This window comes from Carcharhinus amblyrhynchos, chromosome 33, assembly GCF_965287045.1.
Source record: "Carcharhinus amblyrhynchos chromosome 33, sCarAmb.v2.hapA, whole genome shotgun sequence".
Classification (NCBI taxonomy): Eukaryota; Metazoa; Chordata; class Chondrichthyes; order Carcharhiniformes; family Carcharhinidae; genus Carcharhinus; species Carcharhinus amblyrhynchos.
Window position 1 is genome coordinate 11,996,551 of NC_137356.1, and position 13,854 is coordinate 12,010,404.

At 46.4% G+C, this 13,854-nt stretch overlaps 1 protein-coding gene across 1 annotated transcript in view; it reads right to left on the minus strand.

The window, feature by feature from the left end:
• Positions 1–13,854, minus strand: part of LOC145360873 (phospholipid phosphatase 3-like) — a 93,875-nt gene that overhangs the window by 42,431 nt on the left and 37,590 nt on the right. Inside the window, exon 2 of the mRNA XM_080216373.1 lies at positions 5,906–6,063. Coding sequence (XP_080072499.1) covers positions 5,906–6,063 — 158 coding nt within the window. The remainder of the gene's footprint in view (positions 1–5,905; positions 6,064–13,854) is intronic.

Consider the following 13,854-nt stretch of genomic DNA (forward strand, 5'->3'; position numbering starts at 1 on the left):
CCGCCTGGGGCCTGTCCGCCTGGGGTCTGTCCGCGTCTGCCTGGGGCCTGTCTGCCTGAGACCTGCCGGCCTGGAGCCTGCCATCTGGACCTGCCTGCCTGGGGCCTGTCTGCCTATGCCTGCCTGTCTGCCTGCCTGGACCCTGCCTGGACCTGCCTGCCTGGAGCCTGCCTGTATGAGGGCTTCCTTGCAGTCCCGGAGGTGCCCTGTACCAAGTTCCCATGCTGCAGGGATTCCCTCAGCCAGTTTGGCTGATGGCTCTTAAGTCAACTCCCTGCTGTGAAATTTAGCCTTGGGCTTTCCACTCTGACAGAGTTTAGACATTTGATTTGGTGACCACTGTGCCACCACAAATCACCAGCCTAATGATGCAGACAAACCTCTGATCTCACTAAATCATCCCAACTAAAGCAACATTAAACTACCGAAGGATATTAGTGTACAGGAAGTCCTTGGACCACACACAAAATGTTTAAGCTAAAAATATACCCCATTACAAAATGTGGTGAAAATTCTTGCCTCCATTGTCACCCTGTGTGTCAGTCTAGGCCCCATTCAATCCTGGAACAGTATTACTGAGAATTCTATCCAAAGACTAAGCCTACTTCCCAAATTATCAAAGATAAACTACATTTCAAAAGCACTGAATTGATTGCACAGTGCTTTGGGACTTCCCGAGGTTATGAAAGATGCTATAAAAATTAAAGCCCTTCTTTGTTCCTTTACGCACTGCCAAAGATCCTAATCCCTTCATCAACAGCCAACTCCAGAGGATTGATAACCATCGGCTTGGAGGGCAAGGCGTGCAGGTGCATGGGAATGCCACCTCCTCTGCCAAGCTCTCCTTAAAGTGACGGCGTAGTGGGATTGTCACTAAAAGCCGGAAGTTGGTAATCCAATCCCTAGATGTTTCTCCGCACCCGCCTCCCCCCACACCCCTGGAGTGATTCCTCCCTTTCTTCCCAACTTCCCTCATGTTAGGTGACCCTCTTTTGTTGTGTTGCCCTTAAAGGGGCAATCACCCCAAATCATCACACTGCAGCTCCAGGAATATAACAGTCCTGTAAGACCAACCGAAGGAGCTGGTTTGACGGTGAGACCATGATGGGGAAGAGCCAGAAGCTAAACGCTTGAGGACGCTGGAAATTTGAAATAAAAATAGAAAAATTCCACAGCTCTGGCAACATCTGTGGAGAGAGTGAGAAACAAGAGTCATCTTTTCAAGTGGTGAGCGGATCATTTCTTTCCAATTTCCAACATCTGCAGACCCAGGGTAATACTCTAGGGGTCCAGGTTCGAATCCTACCAAGGCAGATGATGGAATTCGAATTCAATAAAAATTTGGAATTAAAAGTGTACTGATGACCATGAAACGATTGTCAGAAAAACCCATTTGCTCACTAATGTCTGACTCAAAAACAGCTTCTTCCCTGCTGCCACTAGACTTCTGAATGGATCCACCTTATCTTAAGCTGGTCTTTCTCTATATCCTAGCTGTGATTGTAACACTACATTCTGCACTCTCTCCTTTTCTTCTCCCCATGTACTCTATGAATGGTGTACTTTGTATAGCGCGCAAGAAACAATACGTTTCACTGTATCCCAATACATGTAACAATAATAAATCAAATCAAATTAGGGAAGGAAATCTGCCATCCTTACCCGGTCTGGCCGATATGTGACTCCAGAGCCACAGCAATGTAGTTGATTCTTAACTGCCCTCTGGGATGGGCAATCAGTGCTGGCCCAGCCGGCGATGTCCACATCCCATGGACAAAAAAAAATCCTGTCTTCTTCAGTTATCACTGTACTACCGCCATCACCGGGTTCCATAGAATCCCTACAGTGCAGAATGAGGCCATTCAGCCCATCAAGTCTACACCAAACACATCCCTATCCCTATAACCCCACACGTTTACCCTGTTAATCTCCCTGACACTAAGGGGCAATTTAGCATGGCCAATCAATCTAATCTGCACATCTTTGGACTGTGGGAGGAAACCAGAGCACCCGGAGGAAACCCATGCAGACATGGGGAGAATGTGCAAACTTGACACAGATAATGACCCGAGGCAGGAATTGAACCCAGGTCCTTGGCACTGTGAGACAACAGTGCTAACCATTGTGCCATCTTGCTACTCCGAAGACTAGCCAGTTCTGTGATTCCCATGTTGCATGAATGAATAAATTAAACCTTGGTTAATATCTTGCCCGAATATCCTCCAACATTTTGCTTAGTTCAAAGGTTCCAATGCAAATAAGATGCACATAATGGCTCCCCCATTTGAAAAGCTTCATAATAAAATTGCAGGAGAATTTCTGCATGGTTTGATAAAAGGGTAGAGACATACAGTTATAGAGATATACAGCATGGAAACTGGCCATTTGGCTCAACTCGTCCATGCCGACCAGGTCTCCTAAACTGAACTTGTCCTATTTGTCTGAATCTGACCCATATCCCTCTAAACCCCTCCCACCACATATATGTCTTAACGTCTTTTAAATGTTGTAATTGTACCTGTCTCGACCACCTCCTCTGGCAGCTCATTCCATACACGCACCATCCTCTGTGTGAAAAAGTTGCTCCTCGGGTCCCTTTTAAATCTTTCCCCCTCTCACTTTAAACCCATGCCGTCTAGTTTTGGATTCCTCTACCCTGAGGAAAACACCTTGGCTATTCACCTTATCTATGCCCCTCGTGAGTTTATAAACCTCTATATGGCCATCATCATCCTCCTACATTCCAGGGAAAAGAAATCCTAACCTATCCAGCCTCTCCTTATAATTTAAAGCTTCCAGTCCTGTTAACATCCTTGTAAATCTTTTCTGCACTCTTTCCAGTTTAATAACATCCTTCCTACAGCAGGGTGACCAGAATTGTATGCAGTACACCAAATGTGGCCTTACCAATGTCTTGTGCAGTTGTAACAGAACATAGATAATTCATCAATAACATTCAGCCAAGAGAACAAAATTGAATAGGTGTTAGTAAAATATTTAAATCTGGTTATTCAGGAGACCCCGATGGAAACAAATAGCATTTCACCATACAGTAATAACTTCCACTGATTTAACTAGATCAGGAGCAGAACGATTGCCCACATTAAGCCATGTCTCTATTATTCACTGTTCCACCATAAGTGTGGGCTCCTACACTCCACCAGGCTTTGCGACAGCATCCACAGTGTTAAGGTAGATGCTATTTGACCAACTCCCACCATCTGGTCCTCATCAAATGACATCTTTATATAACCTTGTGTTAAGGTTAACCTCCAATCAGATTGGACAGATGTTCCCTGTTCCCATTTTAAACAGCTCTTGTTAAAACTTCCATAAATTCGGGTGTTCTCCTTGAGGGAATGGGCAATGCAGAAACTGGGAACCAAAACCAAGGGGGAAGATAGCCAACTTCCGGCATTTAGATTCTCACCTTCCCTCTACCAGCCTAGTCCGCACGTTTCCATTTCCCAGCTCCTAGCCTGTATTTTAGGCTTTCCATCAACGTAAAAGTTGGTTCTTATTTAATTTTCGGTCTTATATCCAGACAGTTTCCCTTCGTAGGAGCATCGAATCCCTACAGTTCAGAAGGAGGCCGTTTGGCTCATTGGGTCTGCACCAACCACAATCCCACCCAGACCCTATCCCCCTAACCTCACATATTTACCCTGCTAATCTTCCTGACACTAAGGGTCAATTTAGCATCGCCAGTCAACCTAACCCGCACATCTTTGGACATCTTGTTGTGTTACTGGGGTCCCCAACCTCTGGGATTCCCTCCTTGTTCCTGCTCATCTCTCTTCCCAGGCCAACCACTGTGCCACCTTGCTGCCCACAGTGTTGAAGCATGCAAGCCTACCTTGTGATTCTTTATGTCCCTCAGTCCACAGGGGCATAACAAGCTGCACAGTGGCACAGTCATTAGCACTGCTGCTTCACAGCGCCAGGGACCAGGGTTCAATTCCTGCCTCGGGTTACTGTCTGTGTGGAGTTTGCACATTCTCTCCGTGTCTATGTGGGTTTGTTCTGGTTTCCTCCCACAGTCCAAAGATGTGCTAGTTAGGTTAATTGACTGTGCTAAATTGACCTAGTGTCAATGGGACTAGCAGGGTAAATATGTGGGATTACAGGAATAAGATCTGGGTGGGATTGTGGTCAGTGCAGACTCAATGGGTTGAATGGCCTCCTTCTGCATTGTAGGGATTCTATGATTAGCTGCTTGTTACCACATTTTGTTCCACCTCACCCCTTTTCTTGCCAAAATTGCTTCTGTCAACGAGTTAAGCAGTTTAAGTCAGTTGGCTTTGGTTCCCAAGTGCTGCAATCATAATTTACTACCACTCATTCAATGTTCCTTTTGTTGCCAAAGCGCTTCTCTCAAGGAGTTCTGCATTGTAAGTTAGTTAGCGGTGGTTCTCGATACTTTGCCCGAATGCCCCAACCCACCTCCCCATCCCGGTATGAAGGCGGACATTCCTGGAAGAGAATTAAACACTAATTTCCGAAGCGAGATACTGCGGATGCTGGAAATTGGAAAGAAATGACCCGCTCACCACTTGAAAAGTTGACTCTTGTTTCTCACTCTCTCCACCGATGTTGCCAGAGCTGTGGAATTTTTCTATTTTTATTTCAAGTTTCCAGCATCCTCAAGCATTTAGCTTCTGGCTGTTCCCAGTCATGGTCTCACCGTCAAACCAAATCCTTCAATTGGTCTTACAGGAGTGTTATATTCCGGGAGCTGCGGTGTGATGGTTTGTGGTGGTTGTCCCTTTGGACAACACAGCAGAACAGGGTCACCTAATGTGAGGGACCAGTTGGGAAGAAAGGGAGGAATCATTCCAGGGGTGTGGGGGGGAAGCGGGTGGAGAGATCTAGGAAGCTGGGGCTGTTGTACAGTTGTAGTCTTTATTAATAAATACCTCTAATTAATAAATATCTTTGTTCTTTGTTCTTTGATCTTTTGTGTTTCTAATGGGGTCTTCTGAAAGTGCAACATTGCACACAGATACAAGGGGATGCCACCTGCCAGCATGTAATGCCATGCTCCCAGCTCCATACTGGATTGGCATCACTTAAGAATAGCATGGAAGGCCGCACAGTATTCTGTCTTTCAAACCCAAAGCCCTGTTTACATTCTGTCGCTTACTGTGCAAGTGCCGATAGTCAGTGCAAGCTGGTTTGCTCCTGTTGTTTTTTAAATTTGCTACGACATTCAGGGGCAGCACAGTGGTTAGCACTGCAGGCTCATAGTGCCAGGGACCTGGGTTTGATTCCCAGCTTTGGGAGTTTGCATGTTCTCCCTGCATCTGTGTGGATTTCCTCCGGTTTCCTCCCACAGTCCAAAGATGTGCAGGTTAGGTGGATTGGCCATGCTAAAATGCCCCTTAGTATCCAAAGATGTGCAGGTTAGATGGATTGGCTATGCTAAATTGTCCCTTAGTATCCAAAGATGTGCATGTTAAGTGGATTGGCCATGCTAAAATGCCCCTTAGTATCCAAAGATGTGCAGGTTAGGTGGATTGGCCATGCTAAATTTCCCTTAGTATCCAAAGATGTGCAGGTTAGGTGGATTGGCCATGCTAAAATGCCCCTTAGTATCCAAAGATGTGCAGGTTAGGTGGATTGGCCATGCTAAATTTCCCTTAGTATCCAAAGATGTGTAGGTTAGGTGGATTGGCCATGCTATATTTCCCTTAGTATCCAAAGGGTTTGGCTTAGGGTTACGGGGATAGGGTCTGGGTGGGATTGTTGTTGGTGCAGGCTTGATGGGAATTGAATTCTATGATTCTAATTTTCCTCTGGCCGAAGGAGAGATCGGAAGTAAAAGAACACTCTAACAGCTTCGGCCATCTCAAAGCTGGTGCATTCAGTCCCCAGAAACATCAACAGGATAAATGTATGAACTCACGGCAACCACTGTGATTAAGATTCCTGCAGTGCACAGTACAGGGTCACTGATGGTCTCCTCTTTTTTGTGTGGGTACTTGATGGTCTCATCATTGCAGTAGAATCCACGGCGATACGGTACGACACCATTGAACTCCACCATGAAGAAGGGCAAGGAAGCTGGAAGAGACAAGACAGCAAACATGAAAAGCTCCGCGTGCCAAAATGGAAATCACCTTAACTTCCACAGAAAACCCATTTCCCACCCAATCCAGAATTATGAGTAACAAATAGGAAATTTGGAAAACACTCTACAGATGCACCATGGAAAGCATTCTTTCTGGTTCTATCACAGCTTGGTATGGCTCCTGCTCTGCCCAAGACCGCAACAAACTACAAAAGGTTGTGAACGCAGCCCAGTCCATCGCACAAACGAACCTCCCATCCATTGACTCTGTCTACACTTCCTTCTGCCACAGGAAAGCAGCCAGTGTAATTAAGGACCCTACGCACTCCAGACATTCTTCTTCTGTCAGGAAAAAGATACAAAAGTCTGAGGTCATGCAGCAACCGACTCAAGAACAGCTTCTTCCCTGCTGCCATCAGACTTTTGAATGGACTTACATTACATGAAGTTGATCTTTCTCTATACCCTAGCTATGACTGTAACACTATAAGTTTCTATGAGATCCCCTCTCACTCTCTAAACTTCAGTGAATATAATCCTAAGCAACTTAATCTCTCCTTATATGACAGACCTGCCATCCCAGAAATCAGCCTGGTAAACCTTTGCTGCACTCCCTTGATAGCAAGGACATCCTTCCTCAGATAACGACATCAAAACTGCACACAATACTCCAGGTGTGGCCTCACCAATGCCCTAGACAATTGCAGAAAAACATGCCTATCTCGATATTCAAATCCTCTCGTTATGAAGGCTAAAATCAAATCAAGTGCTCAAATTAAAGCAAAATACTGTAGCCTGTGAAAATCTGAAAGTTCTATAAAAGGATCATTTACACCAAAAATGTTAACTCTGTTTCTTTCTCCACAGATGCTGCCAGACTTGCTGAGGTTATCTAGCATTCTTTGTTCTTTTTTCCCAGGTATTGGGCAGGATTTTATGGCCTTGCTCATCCCGAAACTGAAAAATCCCACTCAAGGTCAACGGACCTTTCCATGGTCCTCCCCTTGCCCGCTCGGTGTCCTATGTGGGTGGGAGGGTAATATTCCGGCCATTATGCATGAATAGACGGTTCTTTTGTTCATTACTCCTCTCTCCTGATCTGCAATGTCTGTAACTGCCTAAAGCTCACTACATCTCAGTTTTGACCTCCACTCTGAATCACTAACTTCGTTCCTGTCTCCATGCAGGTTGCCAGACATGTACCTATTTTAAACAGTTTCTGTTTTTGTTAAGTGAACAGGTTGTTTAAGGATCTACTAACAATTGAGCAACATTGAGATGTGTTTGATTGCAATATTTTCCATAGATCTGATGCAGCCGGCTGCTGACAAACAAATCAACTAATTCATAGAATCCCAACACTGCAGAAAGAGGTCAATCGGCCCATCAAGGCCAAACGGCCCATCAAGGCCAAACGTACTCTCTGACAGAGACTCTCTCACCCAGGCCCTCTCTCCTGTCCTATTCCTGTAACCCTACACACTACCCATGGCTAATCCACCTAACTTATACATCTTTGGACACTAAGGGGCAATTTCCCATGGCTAATCCATCTAACCACGCTTAAGGGGTAATTTAACACGGCCAATCCACCTAACCTACACATTAAGGGGCAATTTAGCATGGCCATAGAGTCATAGGTTTACAGCATGGAAACAGGCCCTTTGGCCCAAATTGTCCATGCCGCCCTTTCTTTTTTTAAAACCCCTAAGCTAATCTCAGTTGCCCATGTTTGGCCCATATCCCTCTATACCCATCGTACCCATGTAACAATCTAAATGCTTTTTAAAAGACAAAATTGCATCCGCCCCTACTAGTACCTCTGGAAATTTGTTCCAGATACTCACCACCTTTTGTGTGAAAAAATTGCCCCTCTGGACACTTTTGTATTTCTCCCTCTCACCTTAAACCTATGCCCTCTAGTTTTAGACTCCCCTACCTTTGGGAAAAGATATTGACTATCTAGCTGATCTGTGCCCCTTATTATTTTGTAGACCTCTATAAGATCACCCCTCAGCCTCCTACACTCTAGAGAAAAAAGTCCCAGTCTATCCAGCCTCTCCTTATAACTCAAGCCATCAAGTCCCGGTAGCGTCCTAGTAAATCTTTTCTGCACTCTTTCTAATTTAATAATATCCTTTCTATAATAGGGTGACCAGAATTGCACACAGTATTCCAAGTTTGGCCTTACCAACATCTTGTACAACCTCAACAAAAGGTCCCAACTCCTATATTCAATGTTCTGACCAATGAAACCAAACATGCGGAATACCTTCTTCACCACTCTGTCCACCTGTGACTCCACCAAGGCCAGCTAACCTGCACATCTTTGGAATGTGGGAGGAAAGCGAGCACCTGGAGGAAACTCACGCAGACACGGGGATAACGTGCAGACTCTGCACAGGCACGAGGCCACGAGTGAACCCGAGTCTCTGGCGCTATGAGGCAGCAGTGGTAACCACTGCGCCACCGTGCCCCAAGCTTGTTCTTTGTCTTATTAATCATGGTATGAAATGTTGAGGTTCTCTGTATTTTGATTGAAATGAAGCCTGTTGTATCTCAGAAAAGAACCACTCTTAATGGTGATTATCTACTTTTAATGGTGATTATCCTGTGTTGGTTATTGGTCCATCAGACTAGGCTCCCTCTGTAAATTTACTTGGGGTCTGTCACTCTCCTTCAAATACTCGAGAGGTTTTATTACACTGTTAAAGATGCTTCACAAATGCAACTTGCTGAAGTTACGACAGCTTGCCAACAGAAATAAAGATATTTTGATTCCAGCCAAGGACTTGTTTTCTTTCAGATGTTTTACATATTTCACAGTAACAATGGGGAAATGAGAACAAAGGTGAAGGGATTAGTGATGCTGTCACACTTACGCTCACATCCAATGCAAAAATTCCAACAACCTTCAAATCTTTTCTTTAATTAGCCACGCGTTTCACCAAGCAGCCGAATTGCATATTCCAGCTCTTTGGGAAACAGGAATTGACCCTTCAGCCTACTGAGGATTGCTTTTAACCATTTAACCACAGTGTTTACACAGTTAGAACATTTGTACACTGAATGTCTGAACATTGCCCTTAGCCACATCCAAACTGAGTGACAGTTACTTTCCCTGCCAGGATTGAGTTAGTAGAAGCTGTGCCCACCATCTTCAGCAGTCTCCCTACTGTACAGAAGGAGGCCATTTGACCCATTGAAGCCGGCACTGACTCTGACAGAGTATCTTACCCTGGCCCTCTCTCCCACCCTAACCCCATAACCATTTAACATGGCTCATCCATCTAACTTGCACATCTTTGGACACTAAAGATCAATTTAGCATGGCCAATCCCCCTAACCTGCACATCTTTGGATACCAAGGGGCAATTTACATGGCCAATCCATCTAGCTTGCATATCTTTGGACATTAAGGGGCAATTCAGCATGGCCAATCCATCTAACCTGCACATATTTGGAGACTAAGGGGCAATTTAACATGGCCAATTCACCTAACCTACAAATGTTTGGACACAAAGGGGAAATTTAGCATGGCCCAATCCATTCAACCTACACATCTTTGGACACTAAGGGACAAATTACCATATCTGATCTGTCTAACCTGCACACCTTTGGACACTAAGGGGCAGTTTAGCATGGCCAATCCACCTAACCTGCACATCTTTGGGGTGTGGGAAACTGGAATACCCAGAGGAAACCCACGTAGACACAGGGAGAACATGCAAACTCCACACAGACAGTGACCCAAGGGCCTGAATCGAACAGTGCCCCAAGCTTGTTCAGATGTGCAGGTTAGCTGGATTAGGTGGACACAGTGTGAAGAAGGTATTCGGCATGCTTGGTTTCATCGGTCAGAACACTGAACAGAGGAGCAGGAATGACTTGTTGAAGTTGTACAAGACATTGGTAAGGCCACACTTGGAATACTGTGTGCAATTCTAGTTCACCACTGCGTCACCTTGCCTAGAGCTCTGCCTTTCCCCATAAAGAGCCACTGGGAATCTGAATTATTAAACTGGCCTCATTACTATTTTATATGTTGCGTGTGCTTCATTTAGTAGGAAAGGGGAAAGTACCCCCTTTTCCAGTGTAAAACGCTAACTGCTCCAGCCCACCCACAGTAACAGTACTGTGGGTATAACATGACAGCCAATCATTCAGGAATTCCTGGTTGAAGTGAGTAACTAGAGGTTCAAAGCCGACGTTGACGTTACTTCATGAGGATTGTGAAACTTCTGTTTTCCGATTTAATCCCAGTGTGTGTCTCTCTGACGAGCATTACACTGGAAAACTAATCTGGAAAATGACACTGTGACTGATATTCTGAAAGGTCAGCCCAATGATTCTGATTAGTTTCTGATGTATTTCGAGAAACATCGCAACATCAGTTCAAGTAGCTGGCATTGAAAACTCTCTAATGGGACGTGAGTTTTTTTTATTCTCTTTCCACATCTGGGTTCAGGTTCAGCGGGAGATAAAGGATTGGTGCGGTCAGATCTGTGTTACGGATTGTGTAACAGGACATTCAATTCTGGATCTGGGTTTCAATTCACCCTAGGGTTTGTGGATTTTCATTTAACACACTGCTCAACACTGCTGCCTCACAGCGCCAGGCATCCTGGTTCGATTCCGGTCTCGGATGAGACTGCCTTTGTGGAATTTGCACATTCTCCCCGTGTCTGCGTAGGTTTCCTCTGGGTGCTCTGATTTCCACCCGCAGTCCAAAGATGTGCTGGTTAGGTGGATTGGCCATGCTAAATTGCCCCTTGGCACCCAAAGATGTGCAGGTTAAGACGGATTGGCCATGCGAAATTGTCCACTGGTGTCAGGAAGATTAATGGGGTAAATACGTGAGGATAGGGCCTGGGTGGGATTGTTGTCAGTGCAGACTCGATGGGCCAAATGGCCTTTTGCTGCACTGTAGGGAATTTTTTTTATCATTTCTAAGGTTTATAAAGTCACAACAGTCTCAAAACAGGAACAGTTGCTGACATAAATCTATTCCCCTCTAGGATGAGGGTAAGAAAGAGGAGTGGGAGAGGTGAAGGTGTTACAAGTGCAGGAAGGAAGGGGGAAATGTGGATGTGAGGCAGAGAATGAAATGGTCTCAGTTGACACAGTAGAGGGTGCTGGGATGTTGCTCTGTGGTAAACTGTCAAATCGACACCTATGAAGGTGTCACTCTGACCCACACCAAATCTTAGAGGACCCAAAATTACTCAAGCGCAGGGAAAGAGTTTCCAAATCCCTCTAGGAGATCCCCCTTCTGTAACTTCCTCCAGCCTTCCAACTCAGTGAGATCGCTGCCCTCCTCCAATCTGACCCCTTGAATCATAGAATCCTACAGGGCAGAAGGAGGCCGTTTGGCCCATCGCGTCTGCACTGACCACAATCCCACCCATCCCCATAATCCTGGGGTTGGCAATCTAGCATGGCCAACCCACCCAACTCGCACATCTTTGGATTGTGGGAGGAAAGGTATTATAGAAATGCAATTTTTTAACCTTTGTTGTACTAAATTAAAATGCAGGCACATTTAACTAAAACAACAGGATAAATGGCAGTTCACTGTCCCATCAGAGTGAGCAGGAGTCTGAGGAATATTCCTTCCAAACTCGCTCTTTCCTGTTGATTCCAGCACACATCTGCAGCCCAGATTTCATTCCCCAAGTTACAGGAACCAGTGGAAGCTGCCCAGTTCAAATATTCACTGCTAGATTCAGGGATTAGGTTCATTTCATGTCAAACTGCATTCAAAATATATTTTTGGTCCCTCTTTCTCCCTCCCTCCCTCTTTCTCTCCATCTCCCCTTGCTTTCTCTTCTCTCTCCCTCTTTCTCTTCCCCCCTCCCCTTTCTCCCCTCCTCTCTCCCTCTCCTCCCCCCCTCTCTCTCTCCCTCTCCTCCCCCTCTCTCTCTCCTGCCTCTTCTCCTCCTTCTCTCTCTCTCTGTCCTCCTCCTCACTCCCTCTTTCTCTCTTCTCCCCCCCTCACTCTCCTCCTCTCTCTCTCTCCTCATCCCCCTCTCTTTGCCCCCCTCTTCTCCCCCCAACCTCTTCCCTCTCTCTCTCCCCCTCTCTCTCCCTCCTCATCCCCCCTCTCTCTCTCTCCCTCTCTTCTCCCCCCACCTCTCCCCTCTCTCCCTCTGCCCCCTCCCCACTCCCCCCCCTCCCCCCCGGGGTCTCTCTCTCCCTCTCCTCCTGCCATGTCTCCTGTTAGGAAAGCTGTGCTGAGAAATCCCCCACAAGTGGAATTTCTGCTTATTCGGGAGTCAGGAAATGTGAGTGGTTTGTGCAGACTGGGAAATGTCAGTGCTTTCCCTTCCTCAGAGGCGGACGCCTCGGAATCGGACCAGGAATGGATTAAATTTGGCAAAATGATTAAGTCAGAAGCATCCCAGGGCACTGAAGAGACGACCTTTCTCGCACATTAACTGTGTCCAGGCTTCTGCCTGGCCAGCCCCGTGTCTGCGCCGCGTAGTGTGGTTTATCCCAACACCTTCCTCCGGCACAGGGGCAGGGGGAATGACTGATGGAGGGGTTTGAGTTTGTCGAGGGTTTTGTTAAGGTCAGTGGGGAAATTCTGTTTCCACTAGTTGGTGAGTCAGTGACATTGAGGGCACATCACAGAGGCAGAAAGGAAAAAGTCTGAGAGCGCTTTGGGCCGCGGGATCACGGGGACACGCTTCAGGGAGAAACACAGCAACATTTACAAAGAGAACTGGATAAAAAGAAGAAAAACATACCAGAGATGGGGAAAGGGACAGAATGGAGCGTCATAGAATCCCTACAATGCAAAAAGAGGCCATTCGGCCCATCCAGACTGCACTGACAACAATCCCACCTAGGCCCTATCCCTGTAACCCCACATATTTACCCTGCTAATCCCTCTAACCTACATATCCTGGGACTCTAAAGGGCAATTTAGCATGGCCTAACCTGCAAATCTTCGGACTGTGGGAGGAAACCAGAGCACCCGGAGGAAACCCACACAGACACGGGGAGAACATGCAAACTCCACATAGACAGTGACCCGAGCGGGGAATCGAACCTGGGTCCCTGGCGCTATGAAGCAGCAGTGATAACCACTGTGCCACCCACGGACTCTATTCCTTGCCCTTGGAAGGGGGTGGGAGGTGGGTAAGACTTGGTCAAAGTGGAGCGAGTGTGGTTAGGGGTTCGATAGTTGAAGGTTCTACACTCAGTGATGGTGGTGCTTTGGAATGACAATCGCCTTGGACCCGAACGCACTGGTCCTTAAACAAATCATTCTTGCCTGTTTATCTCCATAGCAACATGTAAAATTCACAGACAAAGCTGTTTACAATCCTGCCCGGGAGCAGCCTGGGGCTAACTGGGGGGGGGCAGTGTGAGCTGCTCCGAAAGCGCCCCCCGCCCCCGTCGCTGTGTGTGTGTGTGTGTGTGTGTGTGTGTGTGTTGGAGGGGGGGGTGGTAGGAGAGTGTGCTGTAGTGTTCTATGTTCTATGTTCTATGTGTCTAACCACAGACAGAATGTCACTCAAAGCTGCTCCTTATTCAATAACTGTCTGTACAAAACCCCACGCATCCCGTAATATTCCACAGCAACCCCAGAGGAAGATGTGGTTGAAGAAAATATGTGTTTACTCTTTGTTTCCTTAACTTTGTTTTCCTTTCATAAACACAATGGGATTGTTTACAGGGTCACGTCAAAACAGAGCAGGACAGCGATGGCAGAATGGACACCCCCCCGCCCACTTTCCCTCCAGCCCAATACAGACCCCCCTCTAGCACAGACTGCC